This window comes from Echeneis naucrates, chromosome 6 (genome assembly GCF_900963305.1).
Source record: "Echeneis naucrates chromosome 6, fEcheNa1.1, whole genome shotgun sequence".
NCBI classification, from domain to species: Eukaryota; Metazoa; Chordata; class Actinopteri; order Carangiformes; family Echeneidae; genus Echeneis; species Echeneis naucrates.
Window position 1 is genome coordinate 11,063,162 of NC_042516.1, and position 26,978 is coordinate 11,090,139.

At 40.1% G+C, this 26,978-nt stretch overlaps 3 protein-coding genes across 6 annotated transcripts; 1 reads left to right on the forward strand and 2 right to left on the reverse strand.

The window, feature by feature from the left end:
- Positions 1-707: 707 nt before the first annotated feature.
- smg9 (SMG9 nonsense mediated mRNA decay factor) lies at positions 708-6,810 on the reverse strand. 3 transcript variants are annotated; one of them, XM_029504712.1, is made up of 13 exons: positions 6,338-6,810; positions 6,172-6,255; positions 5,564-5,792; positions 5,349-5,446; positions 5,115-5,227; positions 4,636-4,747; positions 4,372-4,467; positions 4,099-4,184; positions 2,796-2,902; positions 2,579-2,686; positions 2,274-2,399; positions 1,920-2,064; positions 708-1,407 (listed from the first exon to the last, which is right to left on the reverse strand). In XM_029504712.1, the coding sequence occupies exons 1-13, from the start codon at positions 6,482-6,484 to the stop codon at positions 1,329-1,331; spliced, it is 1,530 nt and encodes a 509-aa protein (XP_029360572.1). In that variant the 5' UTR covers positions 6,485-6,810; the 3' UTR covers positions 708-1,328. The 3 variants fall into 3 exon arrangements, with proteins under 3 accessions (XP_029360572.1, XP_029360573.1, XP_029360571.1); XM_029504713.1 differs by having other exon boundaries at positions 2,278-2,399; positions 5,564-5,798; positions 6,181-6,255; positions 6,338-6,809; XM_029504711.1 differs by having other exon boundaries at positions 5,564-5,798; positions 6,181-6,255; positions 6,338-6,803.
- A 403-nt stretch (positions 6,811-7,213) lies between these two features.
- LOC115045502 (zinc finger protein 883) lies at positions 7,214-10,344 on the forward strand. 2 transcript variants are annotated; one of them, XM_029505230.1, is made up of 3 exons: positions 7,229-7,283; positions 7,453-7,570; positions 8,138-10,344. In XM_029505230.1, the coding sequence occupies exon 3, from the start codon at positions 8,169-8,171 to the stop codon at positions 9,918-9,920; it is 1,752 nt and encodes a 583-aa protein (XP_029361090.1). In that variant the 5' UTR covers positions 7,229-7,283; positions 7,453-7,570; positions 8,138-8,168; the 3' UTR covers positions 9,921-10,344. The 2 variants fall into 2 exon arrangements, with proteins under 2 accessions (XP_029361089.1, XP_029361090.1); XM_029505229.1 differs by having other exon boundaries at positions 7,214-7,570.
- Positions 10,123-26,720, reverse strand: kcnn4 (potassium intermediate/small conductance calcium-activated channel, subfamily N, member 4). The gene is made up of 9 exons (XM_029505231.1): positions 26,163-26,720; positions 22,509-22,604; positions 20,999-21,435; positions 18,923-19,058; positions 16,004-16,114; positions 13,318-13,439; positions 12,255-12,324; positions 11,466-11,632; positions 10,123-11,349 (listed from the first exon to the last, which is right to left on the reverse strand). The coding sequence occupies exons 1-9, from the start codon at positions 26,556-26,558 to the stop codon at positions 11,346-11,348; spliced, it is 1,539 nt and encodes a 512-aa protein (XP_029361091.1). The 5' UTR covers positions 26,559-26,720; the 3' UTR covers positions 10,123-11,345.
- Between the last annotated feature and the right edge of the window lie 258 nt (positions 26,721-26,978).

Here is a 26,978-nt window from a genome sequence, read left to right on the forward strand (position 1 = left end):
ATGCCCCAGTTGGAGTTTTAGTGACACGCATGATCAGTTCACTCATGGTTCACGATTCTTTAGGTCACCACTGGCTAAAAGGTTTGGCTTCAACTTAAGACTCAGCCTTCTCTTCCTTTCCCATATTACAGCAGGTGCTGTCCAACACCTCAACAATATAAGTTACCACTAACTTACATTATGGCACGAGTGGACTGGTAAGTGAAGGGTTACCTCTTGCAGTCAAAAATGCCAGAGCCCCCTCCATAAAGGCTATGAACTCATGCAAGTGGAAAGTTTTTGAATTCCAGTATGTTGAGTAGAATGATACCAAATTTCAAAAGACTTTGATTCCTTTATAACCTTAAAAAAAAAAAGGCTCATATGTTCTATGAGCATACATTCAAGGTTGACTCCTCATGTTGGGATAGGTGGCAAAGCACCAGGGAACCATGCTTTGGTCTCATGGTTTATTTGCAGAATGTCTGTTACATATTTCCAAATGCCGTCCATTTCCTTGCTTCCCCAGGGCATAGTCCACTTACGCAATCCAGCCTCAACCATTACAGCAGCCAGTACCCCTCTGCTTTCTCTTTCACAATTAGAAGAGGAGATTTCTTATGGATATCATGCAAATAATTTTATTTTTTTATATATATATATATATATATATATATATATATATATATATATTTATTTATTTATATTTATGTGGAATAATAGTTCTATTGTACAGCATTCTTCCAACAAGCCTCACTGACACCTATTTTGCTAAATTATGGATTTTGGAGGACAGTTGCACAAGATGGGTGACCATTCGTTTTATTAGTGGTTTCTATGATGAAATCATAGGTGAAATAGAAACTTACAGAAAGCAGAGGTGAGATTTCCTGTGCAACCAGTCAGGCTACTCACTCTTTCAAATGGAGTTTATTATTTCTATGAAAATGATACTCTTTCGTGTCTAAAAGACAATATAAAAAAATAACTTAAAGAAGGCAATATATTTTCATCTCAAAAAAAAAAAAAAAATAAAATCAGTACATTAAATTTCTTCAAAACAGATCACTACAAAATGAATCATACTTATGTTAGCCCTACAGTATCAAGACAACTTTTCTCACCAGGCTGTACAGGGTGCCACTGTCTGTTTTACATTAAATTGCCTGAGGGCATGAGCAGGAAATACTAAGACTTTGTAAGCACCAAAACCTTTTGTTAGACATCCTTACAAAGTGCTGTTCCAACTGAAATTTCCCATCACTGACAGAGTTCCCTCTTATATTTCATTCTTAGTCATTGCCAGTAACGGTCTCCACTTTGAGAGCCAAAAATCTTGTTCCAACATGTTAGCAGAGCAGACGACTGTATTCTGACAGCGCTGATGACTTTTTCACTCCATCCCAGATACGAGCTGCATAATGAAACCTGTGAAACATAAAAATCTTAGTACACAGAGGTCTGCCACACCTAAATACATGTTGTTACATAAATATTTGTGATGTCAACATCCTTAATACTAGGGCTGCACCTACACTATCAAAACACATCTGCGTTAGGTTGTGTTGGAATTTATGACGTTTTTTTACATAATTTGCTTACCTTTTTAGGCACATAGGCTTATTTCTTAACCTTTTATGTTAATATGTTATAAGGTTATCAGTCCATTTAAAAGGTTTGGTCAATGGATCCTTTTGCTAACTACAGTTCAATGGTGCATGAAGGCCGTTTGATATTTAAGTTGGTTTGCTGTTTGCGCCCCTTCTGAATTTAGTTTAAAATATTTGTTTGCTTGGCTTTTTTACATGCAGAACTTATAGAGGGACTTTTTCAGCTCTGAAGGCTGTCTGCTTGTGTTTTTTTTAACCAATGAGTAATGCATCAATGAAATTAATATTGTGATAAATATAGGGTGGGGAAAAAAAGCAAGGGATGTTTACCAGTTTTTCTCAGTCAGTATGGTGTGGGATAGCTGACAGCGAGGCATGGTCAGTATTTGGCTGCGAAGTTTTGAAACCATGGTAGAGAAGGAAGGGTGTCCTTTATAACCCGGCAACAGGGAAAAGAGTGGATACGTTCCCGTACCTAAGCATCAGACAGGGATTCATTCAGACCATACACAAGCACATGAGGAATTCGCATTGGTTTAGGCCAAGAAAGTCAAACATTTTCTTCTACTTTCAACAGGTAAAGAAAGTCAAACATTTTCTTCTACTTTCAACAGGTAAAGAAGGTCAACAGGTCTGTTGACATTTAACATTAAAATAAGACTGCATTTGAAAGTACGCAATTACCAGCCTTAGTCAAATTATCCTCCCCATCATTTTCCTGTACAGGAAGTAGGAACATGTTGACCTCAGGTGACAGGTAGTCCTGGGCCAAGCCAGGGAAGATGTTGCAGTCTAGCATGGACAATGTACCTGAGTGCACAACACAAATTATGGAACAAGTGCAGGTGTAAAGCAAATTGGGCAAAGTATTTAGTTAAGATGTCACATGATGTGAGTTAAAAAACAAACCAAAAAAAACAAGAATGAAGTGAACAGAATATATAAAAGACTGGTAGAGTAATAAAACTACTGTTAATATAGTTTTCCACCTTTGTATTTGAGATGAGAGTGGGCCATTAATTTGTCCACAACCATATGCATGTTTTTTAAATTCCTTGGGCAGAAATCATCCCGTTTGGCCTTATTCTGGAGGAACACTAGGTGAAAGAAAAAAAAGAAAAAAGAAAAAAGGTAATTTTCAAGGTGATGTTATTAAACACGACTAATGTGTGAGATTGTGTTTGTGATTCTACATAATGAAGTCACCTATATGAGGATAGTACTCTGTTCCATCATCACTGCCTGAGGAGCCAGTACTGTCATGGCTTGCAGATGGAGTGGAGGGTTTAAGCATCTCTGCAGTCTGCAGAAACCTATTCAAAAAAGCAAATTTAAACTGTTTAATAAACAGTGATGCTTTCAGTGTCTAACAGGATTTAAATTTTTATATGTAGGATGATGTGCAATTCATGCATGTGAATTAGTGTATTTTTGTTTTGCAGTTTGGCTGTATGGTTCATTGTTTGTTTATGTGAAATCAATAGAAGTTCCAAAAAATTATAGTACATTTCAATTTCAAAAGGCTGTAAGGCTGTAAGCTAAGATGGATATAAAAAAAGATGTTAAATATTAACACAGGTCAGCTCTGCAAATGTTCATGACCGAGGAGAAAAAACTAATTCATTAAAAATTAAAACATGGTTCCTTTACGAAATGGTTAAATCCCACTTAGTGTCTATATTTGATAAGTTATTTTGGCCAACACACAGAAATGTTCTGTTCCTTTTCTGTTCTTTTCAACTGTGTCTACAATGGTGATGTGTAATGAAGCAATAACCACTGTACATATCACTTCTCCAACCCTGCCAACACCTGGTATCTATTCTTTAGAGCCAGTAATTTTGTTCAAGCTATTAGGGAATTTGGTTTACTATTATTTACAATGGTCATGCTTGGTTAGGTAATCTTGTTCTTACCAGTTAATTCTTCAACTGTTAACAGTCTTAAACAGCTTGAAGACTTAAACAGTACTAACGCTTGTATGTATATCGAAAGCATTACTGGTCACTATAAATGTTCTTCCCATTAGAAACCAAGAAACTATGAACATTGTGTTAAAAAATGCTTAAACGTTTTAGCTGCAATTCCTAGACTTTCCAAGACTTATATTTTATGTGCATGAATGTCAGACTAATGTAATCCATTTTCCAGTGACCATAATGCTAACTACAGATATTGTTTTCCACTACAGAGTAATTTGCTGTTCATTTGGGTATTTTCAACAGAGAATTTTGTACTAGACAACAGTGTGTCAGCCCAAAGGCTGTCATTTGGAACAGGTCTGGGTTTGCCAGAATTGCTGTTGACAAGACCAACTGCAAGAATAACATTGTTGAGCTCCTAAGAAAGTGGAAAACAAATATCCTCTTGAGATAGAATATAAAATAGTCAACATTCCTGTGGCGGGTGGGGACTTCTACATATTGCCAGAGCCTTATTGACAGCTACCATCTCTTTCTGCTCTGTTAGAGTGTTATAAAAGGTCTACCACATGTTGACAAGCACCTACCTATAGATGTTTAAATCAGTGAACCAGTCTTGAACCACAATGATGACATGGCAAACAGTAAACAGGAAGGCTGCAATCTGAAGAGACTGTTAACAGATTACATTAAGAGCATTAATGTGAGAATTTATGTTTAGTAAGTAAAATGACCACAAAACTGTCATTAAATAGTTATCCTTTGATACAAAGGATAACAGGCTAAAGACTAAAGTTGAACCCTTGAATTTATGCATGAGGACTTAAACAACTAGTGCCCTCCATGGACCAGTCACTTACCTGCATTTCAATGTATGTGTGTGGGAGGTTGTACTCTGGAGGCAACTTCCTGTCATTGTTGATGAGGTGATCCAGAATAGACGGGCTCAGCATCGGCTGAAGAAATAAAGAACAGATTTTGTTGGTTTCTTGTTCACATCAGTCAAATTATTTTACAATCTCAGCTAATTTCTCACTTTGACATTTCAATTTCACAGTGCCATTCTCACATCAATTTGAAAGTACTTCAGAAAAAGGGAAAGAAACTGGGTCCTTCTTATTTACCTGTGTATCAAGGAATATGACTCTCTCCTGTGTAATGAAGAAGTCAATCCCTGTGCTCTGGTTTCCTCCTCTTTCTTTGATTTCTTGAGTCTGGGCTCTGAATACATAACCTCTGAGAAAATGCATACACGTTTATGCCAAACAAAGGACACACTGTCTACAGTTTCACCTACTGAGCTAGCTATGAAATTTATTTTGCTGGGAAAAAAAAAAAAAAAAAAAAGTGTATATCTGAAATGCATCGTTCAATTGCAAAGAAACAGCATATCACCTCTGTTCTCAGTAAAGTAAATTCACTTTCCATGTACAGCTTTAATATTCAAGCAGCCAACTTTATTTGCTAGTTTCAGTACAACAGAGTTGTCATTTTCCCTTACTGCACACACTTTCCTTGATATCATAAATAATCTTGTGGCCATTGTTGTACTTATCAGTAAGTTGGTCTTCTGAGGTGTTGCAGATGTCTCAGCTAGCCTTACCGCTGATCTTCCTCAGCAGTGTTAGCAGACAACAGTGACATGACTGTAGATTTTCCAGTTCCTTGAAGGCCAATAACTCCCACAACCAACATATCTGTCTGGTCCCTCAGGTACTACAACGCAGCACAAAAAAAAAACAAAACACACAACTTGCTTTGAGCAAAAACTGTACAGCACATGGGAAACATTATCTGGTAATTTCATACAATTAACTCCACTCATTTAACAACTAACCTCCATGGCACTGTCACACCAGTTCATCTGCTCATCCACCAGCTTAATACTGTGTTTCATCTTCTCTGGAGGGAGGAGTTTAGACTGCCCAACCATGGCTGGAAATCACATGAAACAAGAAATTATTTTTTTTTTCTGTAAATGTAGTTTGGCCTTAATGATGTATTTGTATGCAATTGGTTCTTTGTTTTTGTTTTTTTTAAGAAATGACCCACGGTCCACAGCACTGCTCGATGCAGAAGCACCCATTCCTCGATTTTGGATTTGGTACACAGGCTGTGTAGGTCGCTGCCCTTCCCTCTCCATCTTTGAGGGTCCAGGGCCCAAAGGCTGAGCTGCTGTCTCTGGAGGGGTCCCCAGCTTCACCCCATCATCCCTGGCTTTCATTAACATGATTGGCTTATCCAGAACTGGAGCTCCACTGATAGGTGTATTCTGTGATGGCTTGGCCTTGACAGGGAATAATTTAACAGCACAAGTCATTGGATCACTGGGCAAAGGTTGTAAAATAGCCCACTTTCAGTATTGCCTTTCATTTACTGGCTCATTTCTTATGGTGTTATGAAGGTGTTCAGACATTCTGGAGGGAATCACCTTAGCCACAAGTATCTAACAAACTATTTAATGTAACAGCTGCCAAACTTTGCTTTTAACATATTCGATTTTTTAAATGTTTAGGACACTTTGTTCCTATCTAGAGCATATTCTTGCTTCGTGGCCAGTCTGATTATTCTGCAAGCAACGCGGACAAATGTTAAAATGTCCTGAATGCAGGATCTTAATTAATTGAGTTAAAACAAAAAACAAACCAAAGAAAAAAAACAAAACTTACCCTTTCTCCGGGGGGTTTGGCGAGGATGATCGGGGTCTTCTGAATGAGTGGACCGGGTGGATCCTCGCTCCCATCCTGAACAGGCACAATAAAAACACAGATTTATGGATATGCCAGCAGTGACAACATAGACGTCCTGAGTGTTTGTTGGTGTTACCCTTCGTTCTCTCGGCTGGTAGTCTCGGTCCCGACTAGGACCGGAGAGGTTCTGCCCGGGAGGTCCCGGTTCTCTGTCTCCCCGGCGTCTCCTCCTCCTGCGTCCCTGCCCGTACATCCCGGGCTGACTGTGGCCGGACTCGGACATGACCCACAACAGCACAACTGATGTCAGCACACAGCTAGCAAACGTTGCAGCCGCAGCGCAAACAGAGGAGGGCTAAAGGTGTTTGTTGTTTCCCTGAAATATCCCCGAGAGGAGAGCTATACCGTCAGCTAGCAACTGTAGCCAGCGGTTTCATCGATGGCGACAGTCTTTAAGTAATAACGTCCTAACAGTTCAAACGTTTAGAGCTTTTCTCTGGTTCCAGAGACTTTAGTCAAAGCTTTCTACGGATGCATTTGCTTTAATGATCGGCGTTAGCCGCTAAATATCACCCTCGTTGCGGTTTCCAAATAGCAACGCGTTGTAAGAAACTCCGCCCATCTAAGATTCTTTGGGCCACTAATCAAGCACTTCTTGTCCGTCTCCTAAATACAGCCGTTATGAAACACCATGATGACAAAAGGCAGTTCCGATACTTTACAGTCAATTTCATGCAACGTCTTATTCACACTATTAAACCTATTATACAACGCACAGACTCGTCAGATTGCCTGAATAAAGAGTTTCTTTATTTTCTCAAATAAAAGTATATTTATAATCCGAGATCGCCCGTTCTTGTTTTCAATGAGTTTGAGTTTTGAGTGTTTACAATAAAGAAAAAAGTCCATTAATGTACCGATATTTTTTCATGGAGTTTGGAGAAACATTAAAATGTCAAAGAAAGCTATGGAGCGTTGGTGCGTTTTGGGAAATGTAGGCGCCCCGCTTCCGCTTTTAGCCGGGGACGGCTAATCGGGCGGACGCCATCAACAATATGACGGTGTCATTAAATCTGAAATTTGTAAGGCTTCTTTTTTTGGGATGTGCTGAACTGAGGCAGTAATATTGTAGGCTGCTTGTACGAATGTGATCTGGACACGCATATGTTAAGAAGAAATTTTTATTCACTCTCAAAACCAAAGTCCTTCCGTGCTAGCAAACGTTAACGTTCGCTGTTGGTGTATTTTTAGTAACGCACGTTAAATGACTTCGGCGGATCGTCACCTTTCAGTCTGGACTCATCCAAACATCGGCCCGGTGTTTTGTGGCACAGGCGGCGGCGTGTTGGTGCCGTAGCTGTGGGCAGAGGTGAGTTATTTAGCTGTGCAGCGAAAAGCGTGGTGTTTTGTGGCGGCTCCTCCAGCGGTCTTTTACGGTGGGCTCTAACGTTAACCAGCTAACTTTTCACGTCCTCCACTGACTAAACTAACCTTCAAACTGTTTACTTAGTTATGTTGTGAACGTTATAACATTGCTGTGGGACAGAGACATGCTAGCATCTTAGTTCGGCTGTACTTGGCTGCACAGGATCTTTGGGCTAAATGCTACTATACTATTGGTGGCGATTAGCAACATTGTTAGCATACTAATATTTTCTGATTAGTTCTAAATAAATAAATGCAGCTGGGGGCATTTGGACCAATAAACAAAGTTTCACATAACTGGGTAGATTGAATTTTTGGCCCCATAATGCACTACTGAAAACCCTGGTGATGACTTTAAAGTAGATGGAATTCATACTGGGGGGAACTGATATTTCACAGAAGTCTTTGTGAGATGAAATAGCTGCCAGATGAAAACTGTCATCCTCTAAAGAGATGTTAGATATGTCATATGTTAGAAAAGTCATTCTGTTTGCTCTTCTTCAAATTGCAGACCACACAAAGTTTATCTTGACTTGCTCCTTATGTCTGAAGACTCAAGCAGCGATGAAGAATGGAGTATGTCAACAATAAGGCAGCTGCATGATGCACGCACGCAGGTGAAATGCTGGGAATGTGGCAAAAAGTTCAGCAACATAACAAACTTGATGTCACACTACAAAAGCCACAATATCAAAGCCACCTGCCACATCTGCAAGGTAATTTTCCGACGCCTGACGTCACTCTCCACACACCTGGATAATGCACACTCGCCGCCCCTCTGCAAAAAGTGCCATCAGTCCTTTAGTAATGTGTGGGAATTGAACAAGCATGCAGAGATACTTTGCACTGGCTCCGTACCTTTTAAAGAAGCTCCTTCTTTGATCTCTGCTGTCATACATCAGAGTCAAAGTACCAACATCTTTTCTAATGAGCTGACTCTACAGCAAAATACAAACTCTATCTCAGAGTTGAGGCATCAGCAAAGAATTGAGATGAAACCAGAGACAACGGAAAACAGTGTAGAGTACATAGTGGGTGAAGATGATATTGACATTGACATGGAAAGTGACTCTGGGCGGCTAGACAATTCAACAAGTTCCGAAACGGATGATGAAGACGAGGCACTCCATAAACCTACAAATATGTGTCCCGATGATCCAGAATCAGATGGTGCCTCAAGTTCAGCCGATAATTCCAGTGATTCTTCTAATAGTCTGCACTCGAAACAAAACCCTGCAACCCTTGCTAATGTCAATAGTTCAATATGTGCTGCATGTGGTCGAGGGCCCTTTAGGTCAATGAAGCTGCATTTGCTGCACTGTAGTGGCGTAAGGGTAAAATATCAGTGTTCATTGTGCAAGTCACTCTTTCTAACGGAGACTGAGCTTAATGAACACTACATGCCTTTGTATTCATGTGACATCTGTGGCCAGGTTTTCTCTCATGAGAACTTGTACCATCACCACCAATGTCCCAAGAACAGCAAATCGCCTTTGGTCTTCTTTTGTTCAGAGACGATGCCAAAAGCATGTAACATATGCAAATCCTTTTTCACTTGTGAAACGACTTTGTTTAATCATGTCACCAGAGTACACACATCGGTGGTCAGTACCAAAGTATGCATTATTACCAATCCATCAGCACTGCCTGATAAAAAGGTTTCAGGTTTCTGTGGCACAGCCATCAGCAGTCCAAACCAGGTCACCAGGTTTATTGATCAAACATATGCAGGATCACAGTCGAATCCCCTGAAGTCTGACACGGACAAAACTCGAGCCACTGCAGCTTCTGAACCAGCCTCCGAACCAGTGCCCACAATTATGGCCATGTTTGAGAACGACAGCCAAGATGTTGCTTTGATGAAACGTATGAACATGGGCTGGCGTGCCAAGGCCCCTTACCCCTGCAGGCAGTGTGGTGCCATCTTGCGTCAGCCCTCCCTCATCATTAGCCACCGCTACCTCCACCGAGGCCACCGATCACACCAGTGCCAGTGTGGCCGAGCTTTTAAGCACCGGCTGCACCTCCTGCGACATTGTGTCCAGCACGCAGAGGCCATTAAATACATCTGCGTCAGCTGTGGGGAGACATTCACAGGAGCAAGACTCTTAGCTGAGCACATGAAGGGCAAATCACAGAAAAAGTCCCGTACAAGGAGACGTAAAGTTAAGAGAAAATGCAAAATGCCCTTTACATGTGACTGTGGACAACTTTTTTTTAGACCGTCTGCTTACATATGGCACCAACTTCAAAACTGGAAAAAAACCAAACAGTTGAAGAAGCACTTGAAATGATGATGCATCAGCACACCTGGTCCATCTTTAGTTTTTAGGTACTCTTGCCCAACTTTGTGCACTGCGCTTCCAATCAAACTGTTAAATTAAAAGGGATCTTTTTCACGACAACCAGTTCTTGCTGCCATTTTGTTTGAATGGTGTTTTACCCAGCAATAAGATTAAAACAGAATCACATACATGTTTTTATGTAAAAGCTTTTAATAAGAAGCATGATCTGGATGGTTGGTAAAAAATTTTTCTTCATGTGCAAATGATACATAGTAAACAGCAAGAATAAGTTCTTTCTGGAGTTGCATCCTTTTTCAGTATTTTGATTACACTAAAACAGATTAAAACTCCAGTTTATCCTCCAGAGAAAGAGTTGGTCCAGTTTTGCATTTTTATTTCACAAAGTGCATTTTTAACAGTGAGGATTTTCTGAGTTCTTGTGTTCTGTTTTTCAGCTTTGTTTTCACAACAGCCTGCACATTGTTATGATCCTGTGAGACTTTGGTTAATATTAGCATATAGCTTTTTTATGGTTGCTATACAAACTTTAATAGACTTTAATGGTAACTGTCTTCAACATTCACAACCCACTAGATGGTGCTGCCTACAAGGCAATTTACACTAAAGTGTAATTGTTCTGAGAACAGGAATTTACACCTGTTCAACTGCTTGAGGCTTTTTATACAGCAGTGAATTACAATATTAAAAATATCCTTTAATCTGTAGATTTCAGATACGTACATTAAAACCCCAAAGAAATTACAGCTTAAAATAAAGTTTATACTTGAGCTGAAGTTTAGTCATTTCTCTTGGTGGAGCATCAAAACACATCATTTTACTCACTATGAACCTGATTGATTGGAAGAAAGAAGAACAGTGAAGAATTTTAGGAAACTGCTGTGTTAAACAAACCTGCTTGCAAACAACAATTTTTGTAACCATCAAACTGCTAAAGAAAAGAGGTGCTGCAAGAGGTTTTTAAAAGACCAACACTGACAAAATATTGCAAGGAATTTAAAATAAAATTAGCATGTAAAAAATATCTTATTCCACAGGAATAAGGCAGTGACAGAGTCCATCAATGAAACCGCCCACGTTGCAGTTATGAGAGCAATCCTGGAGCTGATTTTCATTCACTCACACAAAATAGAACTGCTGAAATTACAACAGGTTTTCAGAAAATGTGTAGGGATTCCTCTCCAGCAGTGAATGGAAGTCTTGTTTTATCTCTGTAATTTTTACAGCCATGAATCACTGTGCACTCACACAGGGCCAGAAGATGAGATCTTTAGTAGGTATGCCAGTCCCCCAAGTGGTTCAGCATGTCAAAGAGGAGCAGTGAGTAGTTACTGTTTTGTTTTTTTATGGATATTATAGCTGAAAACACCTGAGGCAGACAGCTGTCTCCATTCTTGGCAAATGCATAGAGCCATGTCACCTACAAAAAACCAACCACAAAGTTTTCCTTAGCATGCATACCCCGATGAAGCATTGCTATCACATCCTGCAACACAGATCTGTACAGTGTCACTAGCAGTTCTTAATGTTGTTTACCTGATCTCTGGGTTGCGGTGACGGAGCGCCTGAGACAACAGCTCAGTGGTTTGTTGGAAGCAGCGACTTAGTTCGTCCAGCTTCAGCTCCATAGAGAGAATACGCTGCTCCAGTTCCCGATAGGAGTTATTCCAGTTGGCACTCAGGTCGCACATTATCATCTGCATCTGTCCAAAGAGCAACTTAATGCTATATTAAAGATTCATATATTTGGAAAGGGAAAAACCCCACTGGGATCAAATATAGAGTGTTTTAAATGGATGCTGCTGACAGACTGGCATGTTGTCATATTGTGCATGTGTCACAATATTTAGCAACCCCTTTAGGATTGGATTTCAAAGAAGAACCAAACGGCATATAATTTTTGTTACTTTTTTAGTTGTCTGCGTTTGGCGTGGTCGTGGCTGTGTCTTTATATTTAACCATGGTGCTACACTTGAAGACTCGGAAAAAACCAGGCTTGTTTTCCATATAAATCAATCAAGGAAACTGTCAAGAATTACACACTTATACCACTCACTGGGTAATGCTTTTACATCTTGAAGGTCCAGATGTGTTCTATTTGGAACACTTCTGGACCTATGAATTCCTGAGACAAATGAATCCTGAGATGTTTAATGGAGATTTTTTTTTTTTTTTAATAAGCCTTCTGAGCACTTAGTGATAAAACAGAGATTGTAAGTCAGTTTATGTAAGTAGAGGGTTTTAAGCAAGACCTTCGTCATCTTGTCTGCCAATAGCTTATTCCTAAGATATGCGCAAAACATTCCAGGGACAGTAGTCGCTCACCTTAGGGAGGTCCACCATCTCACTGACATAATCCCTCAGTTGTCTTTGTTTGAGGCGTAAATGCCGAAATCTGTGCGAACAAAAGGGTTTAATAGATCTCAGTCCTGTAGTATTTCCAATGTAATCACATTTTAAATTTATTATTTCAAATGTAACACTACGAGAGCAGAAAGGGATGCTGTTCAAATGATTTAATGCACTTGTGTCAGTTAATTTGTTTGTCCATTTTTGGGGGGCAGTGGACAGTCCAGGTATACGAGGTATCCCCTCGTTTGTAAAGCAATATGCAAACAATTAGTATCCCACCACTTAAAATGCAGGAATCATCCTGTATTTGTTAAAAAGGTACAAAACACTGCTACAAGAGAAAAAAGGAAGCATTTATCGCCAAAAGAACCATCACTAACTTTCGAGCTCTGTATCAAGCAGTCAGTTACATTGTTGGTAATTCCATGGCGTGGAGGTGCCTTCTACGTGTACTTTCCCCCATGTATTTATTTATAGTGTTTCTGCCCAGTGTACAACAGGAAGTGTAATCTCTCCACCCAGGCTAATACACTCATATCCACAAACCTGATGTCAGGATAATGGCTATTAACTTCTGGACTTCCCATCTAGTGCATTTCACTAATTGCGAAGGAGGCGTTTGGGCTCCAAACAAAGATACACATCTAATGGAGAGTGAAACTCTTAAAAGGGAATGAATATGGATCCTGGTTGTCATGTCAGTATGCATTAGAGAATGAATATTATCATACGTTCTGAATTGGATTTCTACTTTAAACAGTAAAACAAAACATTGCCTTGATATCTGTATAATTAAAGGGTGGATCCGGGGTTGTTCACTATACCCTGCCCATGTAAAGAAGAAAAGAATATCTAATTATTAATTTAGATTAGCCATTAAAGCTGTGACTCTGCTGTTGAGCATGTTGACACTAGGTTAATGACTTGTAAAATACAATCTATGGCACACAAACCACCGCCTACTTTTATCACTTACCCAGATACTGACATGCAGACATCCTGCCTGAAGGTATGATCTTGCAAAACAGTAACTCACACTCTGATGGCTTCCAGAAGGCATCTCTGGTGTCTTCGCTGCTCACCACGGTTGACTGTTTTCAGGTTTGTGCGATGCAGGAGCCAGCATTCCCTTAGCACATTAGCAGCAGCGTGGCGGATCTGGTGAGGAAACAGAAACGTTATACAACAAAGTTCCAGGAGCAGAAACGTGGTGATAAAGCTGTCCAGATAAAGTCAACCAATTGCAGGTTTGATTGACAAAAGCACAAAGTGCTTATCACATTTATTTAAGACATAACCTGTTTTATATCAATCATTTTAGTGAGAAAAAATTAAATCACGATTCCAAGTGAGCTGATTAAATACAGATAGTCTTTCCTGTTCAATCCCTTAGCTCAATTATGCTGATTTCAGATAAAGCTAAATTATGAAGGCTTTATTTTCACAGAGCAGCTTAGATACAAGACTTTGAAGAGCAGAGACCAGGAGTGCGGTTTGGCCTCTGCAGGATTTCTCCAGTATCACCTTTTTGCACTTTTCTCTCTTTGATTCTATTTGCGTTTGTTTGTCTTCCTGCCTGGATCACTCTAACTGCCCCGTGATGATGTCACTCTGCCCCTGTTGTGGGAGTTATTAATAGGGGCTGTCAATGTCTGCATCCAGATGTCTTCCCTTGTTCCCATCAGTGTAAATCTGGACCACACCAGAAAGCTCAGAAGGATACATGCACACACACAAAAACACACGCACACACCCTCACACACAGACCAAAACAACCACAAGCAAGACATAAAGATGCACCGAGTGACAGGATGCAGCCAACGGGAGAAAGGAAATGGTTGTATCCTCCAATGCAGTGCACCTACTACTTTTGACACCACTTTACATTTTGGTTTGAGGCTGTAGCGCAGTTGAAAAAACACACACCCAAATCTCTATTGGAGCTCTATCAAACTTTACACATTTTTATTCCTGAAACTTTATTTTTCTGGCTTTAGTACAACATTTCCTTGAAAACGTTAATTTTTCTGACACCTCTTTCATGCTTTCAAAATGTAAACACTTCAATACTGCACAAGGCTACAAACTGAGTGAATTCTTTGCAGGCCACTTCCATGCACGCACGCTCGCAAAAAAACACGTAAGCTCAAGCAGTTTCCTGCCTATCTCTGAACTGACACAAGTTTCTTTCCTGACAGAGATAAGATTATTTCCTCTGTTTGACGCCTTGAAAAGGCTGTAAAGAGGTTGGCAGACCTCCTCTCCTCCTCTTTTCCCACACTATCCTGTCCTCTGGTGTCTCTTATTTTAAGGGAAAAAAAAATATTATAAAAGGAGTTTAAAAAAAATCAAAACATAGAGGCGACATGGAAAATAGTGACACTATCCCGACTCTGTTTGGTTTTTTTTTTTTTTTCTTTCTTTTTTTTTTCATTTGTCTTGCTACAATCTAATAAACTCTGATAGGAGGGGAATTGAGCTGCTGAATGTTCATGTGAGGAAGTTTATCCCATTTTGACAAAAAAAAAAAAGGCAAAAGTCAAAAAAGATCATTCTCAGCTCATTGACAACCCTTTAAATGTATGAATCCCACTGCTATTTAGACTGAACATGTCCATTTACAGTACCAGTCAAAAGTACTTCAATTGAATAGGAAAGTGTTTCCAAACGTTTGACCGGTGCTATATATCTGAATGTTATGTTTTGTATGACATTGTCTGAGATGTCATTAGGGTTCATGGTATCACATGTTATCACGTCTAAGAGAGTGATGATGAAGTATCTCACCCTTACTTAGCTGTTAATCTGTTAGTTAGTTTTCCTTTACATATTTGTATGTAAAGGTAATGAATTCTGCTTCATAGTTTTCCACCAGGGTTGTTTTAAATTAGTTTCATTTTTTAATCAAATTATGTTATTGCTTTCTGGCGATGCAATACAGACTTTTTCAATCATTCTGCACTCACAGCTGCATTACCACACAATGCTCCAGTTACTTTCACAACAATAAACACAGAAATAACCCCTTCAGTCACTGGCCAATGGTGGCCTTATACAACTTTACCCTAGTTTTACATCCATATATATCACTTTTTTGGATTTACCAAGACTTTTTGGAATGATAATTTATTCATGATCTATTACAGCATATAAGCTTGACCCAAATCAAATTTTAGCAATAGGCTGTATCTAAACTCTAAACTCTCGGGCTCAAAGATGAAGCCAATGAAAAGCCTTAGCCCTGGATTCTACCTAGTGACCATCAGGGGGGCAAGTGGACTGGTCTGACTGTATAGAGCTCAATGGGAAAATGGGGTTACTTCTCATTTGATTTATTACCTTGAAAAAAAATTCTTTGTGTGATTATGAGCTCAATTCATAGTTTCAGGTCTCATTCAGTACTCATAATATGGTGCTAATTTTTTTAAATTATGGTCCCACTGAGGGGAGAATAGCAGGATAACATTCAAAAAAACATACATTGAAGGATCTAAAATATTGTGGCTTATCTGGAAACACATACAGTATATATATATATATATATATACTTGGTGGAGCTTGTACAAATACACACAAAGGAAGAATAATTCAAATGAAAAAGCTTCTCAAATTCTGCCTCTCGGCAAGCAGCTATATTGCTCTCGTATTCCAGAGTTCCAAAATGTAAACTTCACCAACTTGACAATACAGCTTTGCTGAGAAAAATATTGCATGGCTCTTACCCTTTTAGATATCTGAATGTCGAGCATGAAGAAGTGCACATGTTTCTCCCCTTTGTTCAAGGCCAACTTCTTGGTAACGACTGCAACCAGCATGGCAGTGCAGGCTACACCCTAAAACCCAACACACACACACACACACACACACACACACACACACATACATACAGCCGTTGACATGGTTACTGATATATTTAACATCTGCCTCAACAAATTCCCAATGATTGTGCAACACTGATCCAGAATACTGTAGCGAACAAGGCAGAACAGGAGAGAAAGTGATGTGAATTGGTGCCAGCTGATTTTAAGCCTAAATCTTCTGACATCTTTTGAAAAAGCACTTCTTCAGAAAACTGAAAGTTGATCTTCATAGCTCATATGCTAGCATCCAATATATCAAAGTTATATTTACAGAGAGAGTTCACTGGTTAAACACAGGCCTCTGTGGCACTGCTATAATAGTGTGGTTTCCTCTGAGAATAGCCCTGTGCTATTGCTGGACAGGGAACTACAGCATGCTGGTGAATATTCAGATGGGCCGCAGAGCCCAGCTCATCCACATAGTAACACAAATAAACATAATAGGGCACACACAGAAAACACTACTGAAACCATGTCCACAATGGATCATGTTAAAACATTAGCCAGCTTTACCTGCTTGTAACAGTTTTTTTCTCTTTGCAGCTTGCATCAGAAAGAGAAAGAGAGAAAAAGAGGAGAAAAAGAAAGAGAGCGCAAGATCAAGCTTGAGAAGTATAAAACATAGACAACATTTAAAGATGCATTTATTCTTCACTCCAATGCTCACCAAATATCCATCACTTCCCCATCTGTAAAACCTGGGAGGTACAGATCATTTCCTTCAAACCATTTTCACATAGTAAATGGGATGCGAACAGTGCTGTCAACTCCTGAAGACAGCTGTATTTGACTTATGGCTGGAACTGAGCAGAAGTTTTTACTGTAGATGCTTTCAGCCATGTTACAGGTGTGAGCATCACCCCAGTCAGGAGCCCCCAGAACTATGCCATGATCGGAGTAGGAAATTTAGTTTTTTCCAAATCATGGGCACAGGTTGGCACGCCCTCCTGTTATAGTGGTGCCAAAGACAATAAACCACCTAAAAATGGACATGGTGGAAAGTTTTCCCTTATGGGGGGGGGTGTGGAAGGGGGGTGGGGGAGGGGGGTGGCTATGAAAACGAGGGAGATGGAGAAAGAGAGAGGGAAAAGATTTGTTTTCTACTTTGTCACAAAGGTATCTAAATTAGACACATTCCAAACTATGGTGGTGAATCTCGTTTGCTTGTTCAGGAGTTTGGAACAGCCCAAGCGAGGCAGATGGCAGCAACCAAAAGTCTGTTGCCTATTCTACTCCCTCATTTATGTGAGTTCAAGTTCATTTAAGACTGACGAAACTCTGTTTGAAATAAAATAGATTTGAAATTGGATTTCTAAATTCCTTTAACCTGGTAGCTCGAGCCGTAGTTTTACTTTATCTTGATGTCACTGACACCGTAGTGTTTGTTTTACTTGCATTTCCTATTATGTACTGAAGTGACTATAGTGCATTTTCTACTTTTGCTCTGGGATATTTATTTCTTTTACTCTATAATGAGATAAAGACATAATCAAAATCTCCACAATAAATGAGGAAATGAGATTATCAATGTCTTGACTCAGCAGAATCATGCTCTGTATAGAGCATGATTCTGCTGAGTGGCACCATCAATTCACTTATAACTGTGATTTAAATCACACTCACATGAGAATACAGGTCTATGAGCACCTTTGGGTGTTCAGCCAGACCAAAAGGGTCTAATGTATCCAAAATATCTAGGGAAATAGGACAGGCCTGGATGCAACATAAAAAAGGAAGCAGAAAAGTGAACCAAACCAGACAGAACACAATATGAAATAGGAAAAATTTCATTGGAAAATGGCAGAGCTGCTGCAATGGAACAACAGAAAAACAGCAGAAACATCAAGGGATGAAACAGATGGGAGGATAATGTGGAAAAGCATGGAACAGAAGCGAATGTACTAAAACCGAATAAATCAAGTGAATACATTGGGGATGATGGAACAAAATAAATTAAATGAAAGGAGAATGCAACAGATGGAAATGGAATAAAATCAGGCTAATCAGAGCAATCAGATGTGAGTCGAGCAGATTGAAATCGAGCATGACAGAGCAGACTGAACAGGACACAGAAAATACGGAATAAAATTGAAAGAATTCAGAGCAGGCAGCATGGTGGCATAGTGATTAGCACTGTTGCCCCACAACAAGAACTTTGCCGGTTTGGTTCCTGGGCCTGGGTCCTTTCTGTGCAGGGTTTGCATGTTCTCCCCATGCCTGCCTCGCTTTCCTCCCACCGTCCAAAGACATACATGTTTAGGTTAATTCATGACTCTAAATTGCCCTTACAGTAGGCGTGGGTGGTTGCTGGTCTCTGTCTGTATCTGTATGTTGGTGACCTGTCCAGGGTGGACCCCGCCCTCACTCAATGTGAGCTGGGATTGGCCCCAGCAACCCCCATGACCCAGAAAGATATAAGCAGTAAAAAATGGATGAATGAATTCAGACCCCACAACACAAAAAACTGAAGAAACAGCAGCATACTATCTTCTCTTTGTGCATTATTAAGCTATTCGTGCCTCTATTGCAGGGTTGAATACATAGAAACGTGAATAATTGTGTGAGAAGAGGGAAAAACTACTTCACATGACGTGTACACTACCAGTCAAACGTTTGGACACAAATTCTCATTTACGTGAACAGCAAAGAGTGTCCAAACTTTTGACTGATAGTGCACATATATATTCAACACATAACTGCATGCAATTAAATAAGCAGGTCTGCAATATTGCTTTTAAAATCTCTTTTTTTCTCTTTTTCTCAACTACCCATCATAGTTACCATGACTCCAGTGAAGAGGCACACTGCCTTGCCACAGCTGGTGGCCGGTGCCACATCCCCATAGCCCACTGTGAGGAAGGTGATGGCAATGAGCCACAGAGCTGTGCCCATGTGGCCTGTTGATACTTGGGTCTGTCTGCAGGGATGAGAGAGCAGAACTCAAGACTGTGTCATGACCATGTATGTCAAACACATTCTTATGAACTCCACAGTGGTAACAGCCAAAGTGAAGGAAATTCATTCATTATTAATGAATGTATATGGAGCGCCAGGTGGTACTGATAAACTCTTTTATCAAGAAATATGTAACTTTTCTAATGAGATTATTGCAAAAATCCAGTGAAAATCTAATTTGACCATGAAAGGATCAATGACCTTTTAACCTAAAATGCCATGAATTCATTCTCTATACTGTGTGTGTACATCTATGGTTCGCTCTATGGTTGTTTCCAGAGATCCATTTTCCCTGTTATCAGTTCCAAATTTCATAGCCATTAGTTAGTCTCACTCATTATTAACTGACAAATTAAACACCCACCTCCTTCCTATCCACAGGTACTATTCAAAGTTTGAAAAATGTGTTTTGTCACTTCAAACAGTGCGGTAATGAAGTGAGTTGAGGTAAAGTTGTAAAATCTAAAGACTAATTCCAATGTACACTGGGTAGAAACCACACAACGAGGGTAGTCTTGTAATCTAGTATAAAAAATGACTGGTTTAATAGTTCAGTATTAAAATGTGTTGTTTTATCGGCTCTCTGTCAAAAACTTTTCAAATCCAAGCATACAAGAGCGAGACAAGAAACACTGAAGGCTAAACCTCCCATTAGGGTTCAGATGAATGAATGACCTCACACTCAGATAACAGCCAAGTAGGCTGCAGATCATCAGTCTGACGTTTAGTCAGCTCACATAACAGCGAGACTTATTAGAGCAACAGCATTCAATTCGGTTATCAAATGCAAATGAGGGAGTCAAATTGACCATCAAAGTGATTATGTGTGTGTGGGTGTGTGTGAGAGAGAATTTGGAAACATCTTTTGGATATGAAGATTTCAAAAGTTCTTTTCACTATTTCCTTAAAAAATGAGTAGAGTAAAAGTAATAAGTACAATTCTGTCTTGCTCAATAGATAAAAAATAACAATGAGGTTTTTCAGCTAATTTGTTTCTATTCTTACTCACTGGAAAGATGTCCGCTGGGTAGTCACATATTTTTTCATTGCAAAAGTTGATTTGAATACAGGACTTACTGTTAAAACTAATGGCCCTGGAGATTATTGTGGAAAGCAAACATTTGCCATTTGTTTTAGATTTAACATTTTCTGAGTCAATATTTGCAGTGCAGAAGCAAGTCTCTCATAAAACAAGATCACAATATGTCTCAACAGAAATTACAACATGTCCAAGTTAAATTCCTTTTATTCCATTACTGTGCCAACAGGTCTGAGTCAAAACTATACTTTGTTTTTTAGCTTAACGCAAACATGGAGGAGGACGACGAGGCTTGGCTGACGAAACAATCACCAAAATCCTAGTTTGTGCAAAATAATAAGAAATAATAAGAAATAGAATTAAGAAATAGTCAGTAGTTTAAAATCACTTGTCATTTTTACCTTTATCTACAGAAAGAGTCATGCAAGCTAACTATCCACTGGCTGTAGGTTATTGTGTAATTGAGAAATAAGAGCGGCGTCAAACTTCTCATCTGAAGCTGAGGGAGAATGAGAATATATCCTTCCTGTCTTCTTTCTTAAATGAATGGATGCTGTTTCTGTCTATTAAAATAAATGCTGTCATTAGTTTTTTATCATTTATATCCTCAACATTACATCCCTGGTGTTTATGAATAACAGTATACTTCAGGCTGTTAAGCATTATTAGCATTTCTCATTATATGGTCTATTATAATTTCCAAATTTAAGGCAAGTACACAGTGTATATTTGCAAAGATATTACATGTTGATTTTCATATTTAGCATGCACAGCAAACAGTGTCTCAGACTAGTTTTTTTACAAGCGGAAACAAAGTTTGAAAAAGGCTGCACTGATTACGTACATGCTGTGTTGTCCCCTACCTCTCACACAGAGTTAGCATCCAGGACGCAGTTAGCCAAAAGAAGAGGATGAAGACCAGGAGCGTGCGTGCCGGGTGTTTGTTCATCAGTACTTTGAGGACGAAGCGGAAGGTGAAGTTGATGTTGTTAAGCGAGCCGATGCTCCTGTAGGAGGCACTCAGCAGCACTTTGCTGTGCAGCAGGATGGCTCTGTGCACCAAGTACAGGCGTAGGAACATCAGCACTGATAAGAGCAGCTCCATGTCCACCAGGGCCTTGTTGTGATAGTCGGAAACACAGAGTGGAGCTGTTGAAGAGGAATTGTCATGAGGGTCTGCCGTCCAGTATGTGCCAATGGGATGGATGGAGCAGACCATTAGCTCCAGAGTGATCACAAGAACTCTGTGGCTGGTCATAGCAATACGCCAGTCCAACTGGTTGTGGTCATTGACAAACAGCTGAAAGATGGAGGACGACAGTAAAGACAGAGAGAAGACTGAAAATGTAGATGTGAACAAATCATTTAATGTTGATATGTAGAAAGTTTGCTCAACTGACTGAGCCATCGTGATAGTGCATAGTTACGTTTGTCTCCTCTAAGATGTAAGCATCACAGGCCACGTTAGGTATAGCTGAACACTGCATGTGTTTTAGTCTCCACCCTAAACCTGACCCCCCTTATCTCCTCTACACACTTGGAATAGACACACACAGCCAAACAGAAAGCACCATAGGTTAGATGGCAGGCTCAGCAGCCCCAACAGAACGAACCATAATCATGCAGTCTAGTTCAATATAACTACATATACCTCCTTACACTTGTTTCTGTGCTTATTGCGTAAGCGTGCTGTGACAAAAACTGTTTACCCATTCACTAATTTCAACCAAATCCCTTCGTATACAGTGGGCTCCTGGGAACACTTTCCCATTCACGCTAAGTTACACTTTGGACTGGAAAAATTCTACAGATGTGGCATTGTGTATGCCTGTGCAAGCTGAGGTTTTCATCCAGGGGTTTTTACACATTCAGCTAATAAAAGACTTATAATTTACGTTGAGGCTCCCATCAGTGGGCTGAGAACTTCTTCCAAACCAGGCTAAGGCTGAGCAAACTTTACTGCTGTAACTATATTAACCTCCTTGTGGCCGTTTGCCTCTTAAGGTCTGTCAAGTTGCAGTTAACGTATATATCAGGTCAGACTGCCTGATGATAAATGCGCTAAAGGCTTTTCAACCTGGCACCACAGACGAGCTAACCAATCACCATTTTACCATCTTGACCTTTTAACTCTGAATATGAAATTCTCATCATGAGTCCAAGTGGACATTTCTGCCAGTAAGTAATACTGGACCAAGTTCACAAAAATCTGACATGTGTGAGAACATGCTGACCTTCGACCACTGAAATTTGACAAGTTCAAGCTTAGTGATCAAATGAAGTCCTGAAGATCAACAATGAACTTGTATGTGTACACACAGACTCTTGCAGCACCCAGGACCCTGAGACTGACCAAAAAAAGGGGGAACTCACCTTGATGTCCTTATAATGGAAAGCTATTATGAAGATGAGAAGACACCCAGTGGACAGACTGATGAAACAGTTGATGATTATGATGATGCTTGAACCCTGAGGAGGAAATAGACACAAAAATGGTGAGTCATAAAATGATATTTAAGGAATGGTTGATGGATTTTGCAGAAATTCAGAGATGAAATTGAGTGATGACCAGAAATCCAAGTCAGAAATGTCGCCTGTGGGCCAACGTCGTTTTGGTTGGTAAGTTAATGAGTCAACAATGCATAGACTGTAGGCCACCATTTCATTTCTTTATATAGTTGTTTATATATATTTATATATATGTATTATTTATATATTTTGTTTATATATATGTTTATATAGTTATATTTATAACTTTATAAATTCAAAACACAGCCTGGCCAATAGAGCCTAATAAATAAAAGCAATAAATCCCTCACCACCATCTCACCCATGAACAATTGTACTGCCAACTGTGCCAAGCAGTGAATGTGAGCCTCTTCCCTGGCAGAGAAGTGATTTTTTGTTTTTATCTGTTTCCCTCCTGGAGTGAACACTGACCCCCCATATGCTTTCCACATTCTTATATCAGCATTAAGCTTTCATTTTAGATAATTATAGTCTTCACAATGCATTTTTTTATTATGAAGAAATAACCGTTGTCAATTAAAAAATTTAAATAAATTTGTGAAATTATTCAATAACTTAGAATTAGATACAAACCTCGTCTGCTTGAAAAATAGAGGTTACGCACTTAGATTTAGGTTCAAATACATACGATAACACAATCTACATATACTGTACCTTTGGTGTCTCTTAGTGTATGATCAATAATACCAATGGTACCAATTAATCAGCCAGTGTTGTGTGTGTTTCAAGAGATGATTGAATTGAAATATTTTTCTAGTTGTTTTACAATAGCATAGCTGTGGGGTACTCTAATACTTTAATTCTTCTTCTTTCTTTTTTTACATAACTTAAGCCTAATGAATTTGGAAGTCTACTGTTTCCTCAATACTCCAGACAAGCCACTCAATTAAAGTAATGAGTACTTGTATTTAAATACTTCATTCCATTGAACTGACAGCAGGAGACACAGACATTCAAATGGTTTGCCCTTTTTCTCAAACTTAAAGAGGAAAATAAGCTCAGACCTCCGTTGTACCACCTTGTTCTCAGCAGGTTAAAGAGATATACCCTTTACTTATGCACCTCAGACTGAGGCTGGTGCGACGTCATTGGAAGTTTTTAATGGGAAGCACAGTAATGTGGTTTACAGTTTAAAAGATAATTGCAAACTTTCAAACTTGGGGAAAGTTGCACGTGTAGGTGGTATGGTATGACGTCCATTGGCAAGGTACACCTTTTTCCAGTTTTCTCCCATAGCATCCATATCATGTCTGTACTTCATCCAGGTCTAATTACAAAAGCCCAGCATTTCACTGTAGTCCATGACAGAGAATTGAAGAAGGTGTTTTTTACCGTGTTACCAGAAATTTCTATTTCTAGTTTGTAGAACTAGATCACTGTGTGATCTTGCCTTCAACAAACAAAACAAATCATGTAAAATCACAACTGGAGAAAGCAGCCATGAAGTAACTGATCAGAGGATAGGAAAGTTCAAATATTAAACAGATAAAATATATAATTTCACTAATAAAGCCATCAAGAAGTAGGATGAAAAGGACACAGCCACATAAACTTTGGCAAGGTGGGAGAACAGGTCGACCTCAGTAAGATTATATCCAAAGGTGTGCAGATGGTTCCTCCATCATCAGTCATTGAAAGGATGTTTCAAAAGTGAAAAGGTTGTGGGGCCAGAAATATCATCATCAAAACGTCATGTTTCCATTTGTGGATATTGTTTTGGACTGTGAAGTTGTTGAAGGGAAGTCATCAGACAGTTACAGAAAAAGATAACATGAGGTTGCATCCAGGTTGAAGTGTACACTCCTGGCTCTTGCCCAGTTGAACACTGATTTTTGGACTGGCCGTGCAAACACTTCAATTATACACTAAATGATGTGGAAAGATAGCCTGAAGTACTGTGAGCAATCTCACTGCAGGGGAAGAGGTAAAATGTGGAAAAATGTTCCATAAATAGACCTGTTTTCGTGCATAACCATGATAAGGTATTCTTAAAATATAACTACGCAGAATGGCGGTAAATTTGATAGGGCTGCTCCTAAATGTCCTGCAGTGCACTTAAAATTGCTTTAAAAATAACAGCAATAATTCTGTTCTGCAAAGATGCTGCTGTAAAGACTGCTCCTCTGTGACTAGAAGTCCTGTCAGTTGACATTAGAGGAAGAGGTCAGAGGTCACACACGTGACTCGGACAACATATGGCATTTAAACATGAAAGCTGACAATAGTTGTATAAGCTATGGTTAAATCAGCAGGGCAGCCTCTCCAAAATAACATACTTTAACTGTAGCACATAACACTTTTCCAGTGCATCAGCATTTCCATGCTACCGGAGCTGATGCCTGTTGTTAGGAATGGACAGACAACACCTGTTCTTGGTTCGTATTTGTAAACTGGAATAGAAATGTCATATTCCTGCCAGCTTTGTTAATTTCACAACTGTGTTTCCCCCAGGTCCAACTATCTGAACGCATCAACCTAGGTTTTGAAGATTAGCACATATTTCCATAGGTCTCTCGAAAGATTGTGAGTTGGCAATTTGGGTCTCTTTGACACTGTAATCAATCACTGACTTCACAGCATGGAGGTGGTCTGATGTTCTGCGGCATGCATGAGAACTTTTTTCCACATGTGGAACTGGCGTGTGCTGTAGGAAGTCGGGGAGAGTTAATAATTTGTTGATTGTGTGGCCTGGCATTGTTATCCACTGAGATCTGCATGTTAATGTCATGAGGCTGTGCTACCAAATAGTGTGTCTGGAAATGGACTAACTAATCAGTAGGTCAGGGAGGTTCAAAGCCCAGGTGCAGATTCGGCTGTTGTGCTCTGTGCTAATCAAGGAATTTGTTATGACAACAAATACAGCCAGACAGGGTGTTTTTTTCTACACCAATTATGCTCAATTTAACTACACAAGTAAAAGACAGCATTGTTTGACAACTGTTGATTTAATATGGATCTGTTCCATCATAGTGTAGTCTCTTAAAATCTGATTTTGCATCACTTGTGATTGCTCCACAGAGTTGGCAGCAGCAGAGCAGCTGTTGGCAGAGTTTGATACTACCATGCCCTCCATCATGCCCAAAGTAAGAAGATTGGGATTGTGTACATTGTGATCGTTGTTTCAAGATAAATTCGAGGGGCAGCAGTAAAATATCTGAATCACCTGTAAAGATGATGTCAAGCGATTTAACTGATGTGTAGAGGACGCACTGCTGCACCCAAATGGTCAAACCTTTCACACGTACTTGTGTTGAAGCCCTTTAAACATGTGTCACCAAAGTTCATATTATTGTAAAGTCAACTTAAGCTCTTAGCAGAAGACATCGCAATGAGCTGGGGTTAGGGTTAGGGTTAACCCGATGCTGTCAGGCTCCAGCTGTAGTTTGTCACAAGCTTGTGTTTTGTTTTTTTGTTTGTTTGTTTTTGTGATTAGTAGTTTGATTTGACCGCCAGGATGCACAAGAAAACACAGTACCTTGGTTCATTGCTTAAACCTACCGGTTTGTAAACCAGAGGGCACAACTCGGCGTGGATTATCATGAGCAGGATCCCGAGCAGAGCTGTGCCCAGAGCCAACGCGCAGAGGCGCTTCTTGTCCTCTATTAAAACTTTCCTGTCCCGCAGTCTGTGGAGGCCGTATTCCTCCATGTGAGTGGTCCGCTTCCCGGGAAGCGACAACGGCACTGACACTTCTGCCGAGTCCCCGCCGTTTCGACCGTCACATTTCCCGCAGTCCACCGTGGAGTCGCCGCGCACGCCGCGGTTCGTCATCTCCATCTCCAGAGCGCACAGGAGGCGGCCGCCCGCCGCTCCGTCCCCGCCGCGGCTCTCCGCTGCTCCCGCCTCTGTCCGTCCGGTCTCCGCTTTGCTTCCCTCCCAAGTTGGGGAAGGCATAGTCCGACGGGCGCACTGCGTACCAGGCCCTGCTCCCGTTTGTTGCTCATCGAAGTGGCGGTTTCGGACCCTGACAGACCGTCACCTTAGCACACCTACTGGCCAGCGCGGTGGGATTACGCGCACTGATGTCCGCAGGACGAGGCGGAGGACTGCTCTCATTTGCTTGGTTATTATTTTAGGAGCGTGCGTCAGACTGCCGCAAGTGAATTCTTTGTGTGCGTGGTTGTGTGTGTGTGTGTGTGTGTGTGTGTGTGTGTGAGAGAGAGAGAGAAAGGGTGTATGCGCGCTCCCGTGTTTGCCTGGTGCGCTCCCACACGCATTAAAGCTGACAAATAAAATTGCAGGTTTACTGTTTTATTTTCTTTTACAATGAACTTGATATTCCTAGAAGATTTCCTTCATGTGAATTCATTTTAG

Coding starts and splice junctions, on each gene's coding strand:
- smg9 (XM_029504712.1), bottom strand. CDS start 6,484: ATGTCCGAGTCCGGCCACAGTCAGCCCGGGATGTACGGGCAGGGACGC. Junction 5,793..6,171: donor CCGGAGAAAGGGTAAGTTTT/GTTTTTTTTCTT, acceptor GTCAAGGCCAAG/CCATCACAGAATACACCTAT. Junction 2,903..4,098: donor ACTGATTTAAACATCTATAG/GTAGGTGCTTGT, acceptor TTTTTTGAATAG/GTTTCTGCAGACTGCAGAGA.
- kcnn4 (XM_029505231.1), bottom strand. CDS start 26,558: ATGCCTTCCCCAACTTGGGAGGGAAGCAAAGCGGAGACCGGACGGACA. Junction 22,605..26,162: donor GCCCTCTGGTTTACAAACCG/GTAGGTTTAAGC, acceptor TTTCCTCCTCAG/GGTTCAAGCATCATCATAAT. Junction 21,436..22,508: donor TCCATTATAAGGACATCAAG/GTGAGTTCCCCC, acceptor TCCATCTTTCAG/CTGTTTGTCAATGACCACAA.
- LOC115045502 (XM_029505229.1), top strand. CDS start 8,169: ATGTCTGAAGACTCAAGCAGCGATGAAGAATGGAGTATGTCAACAATA.